A 1,343-nucleotide genomic window follows, 5' to 3' on the forward strand; every position below is an offset into this window, starting at 1 on the left:
GGATGGTCTCGATCTCCTGACCTCGTGATCCGCCCGTCTCGGCCTCCCAAAGTGCTGGGATTACAGGCTTGAGCCACCGCGCCCGGCCCAGTTTCTCTTCTTTACTGCTGTCTTCACACTCTATCTGCTCGCGTGCAGACAGTCTGGCTCCCCTGCATAAGGCGGCCGTAAGAAGCTGAAGCTCCTTGCAAGGCCTTATCTCTCCTGTCCTTTACAGCATCCTGCCATCCAGAGCACTGCCAGGAATCTGAATGGTGAGCGAATGACTCCCAGCAATGCGCAGCTGATCGGGCCTTGGTACCAGAGTGAGGCTGAGATAAAGGGGAGCCCAGGGCCAGGTCCCTGCCACCCACATTCCTGTCCCCTTTCCTTTCCAGCCAGCCCAGAGACCACAGCAGCACAACAGGTGGCCAGCTTAAAAAAGTTTAATTGCTGAGAACATCCAGGGCAGGTGCGGGCCAGTCCCTGCAGGGCTCACACCCCCTTACTGGATCATCAGCTCCGCGATGCCCCCCTTCTCCTGGCTACAAACCTGGGAAGCAGGGCAGCTGGTCCCAGGGCCCTGAGACTGGTGCTGCTCCAGAAGGCCTGGTGGGGGGCCAGCCCCCAAGGCCCTTGACCAGAACTGGGACAGCAGGTAAGATGGGGCAGTGTGGGGTGACCAAAGATCCTGGATGACGCCAACCCAGGCTGGGACCAGCCCAGGTCAGCAGTGAGACCAGGGGAGACAGGGTGCCCAGGGCCTGCCCGGGGACATGCTACTGACCCCCCGCCACCCTGCACCCCTGGCTACATGCTAGTGGGTAGCTGACGAGCAGCAGCTGATCACAGAGACAGCAGAGTGAGAACAGTCCCTGAAAGCTGCCAGAGGCCCAGAGGCTGTGGAAGTGCCCACGGGAAGCCAGGAGCGCAGGGGTGACATGTGCCGGGGCCAGAGAGGTATCTTCCAGCTTGAGGATAAGCTATGAGGTGTGCACTAGGAGATGGCAGCGTAGGTAAGGTGGAGGTGACGGGGGGCGCAGGCTAGTCCTGGGGTGAAACACCAAGAGGTGGGAGGGAGTCAGGAGGGCCTGGGAAGGGAGGAGGCATGTACTATGGCGTGTGCGAGGGACCGTGCTGCCTGCCGGGAAGTGAGGCCACTCGCCACTCACCCACTCATCCTCGTCCACGCCTTCAAAGGAGTCCTGGGGGAGCGGGTCTTCCCGGTTCCCCAGTTTTGCCACCATGGCATTCAGCAGCTGGGAGAGAGGACAGGAGAAGGGTAGGGAAGGGAATAGGACTTGCTACTCCCACTCCAAGAACAACCCTGACAATGCTGTGAAAAGGGCTTTTTTTTTTTTTTT

General features: G+C 60.0%; 1 protein-coding gene across 1 annotated transcript in view; it reads right to left on the reverse strand.

The window, feature by feature from the left end:
- LOC105525628 (mitochondrial import inner membrane translocase subunit TIM16) overlaps positions 1-1,343 on the reverse strand; it is an 83,682-nt gene that overhangs the window by 17,169 nt on the left and 65,170 nt on the right. Inside the window, exon 27 of the mRNA XM_011961314.1 lies at positions 1,152-1,238. Coding sequence (XP_011816704.1) covers positions 1,152-1,238 — 87 coding nt within the window. The remainder of the gene's footprint in view (positions 1-1,151; positions 1,239-1,343) is intronic.

Source organism: Colobus angolensis, unplaced genomic scaffold (genome assembly GCF_000951035.1).
Source record: "Colobus angolensis palliatus isolate OR3802 unplaced genomic scaffold, Cang.pa_1.0 Scaffold55, whole genome shotgun sequence".
Taxonomy (NCBI): Eukaryota; Metazoa; Chordata; class Mammalia; order Primates; family Cercopithecidae; genus Colobus; species Colobus angolensis.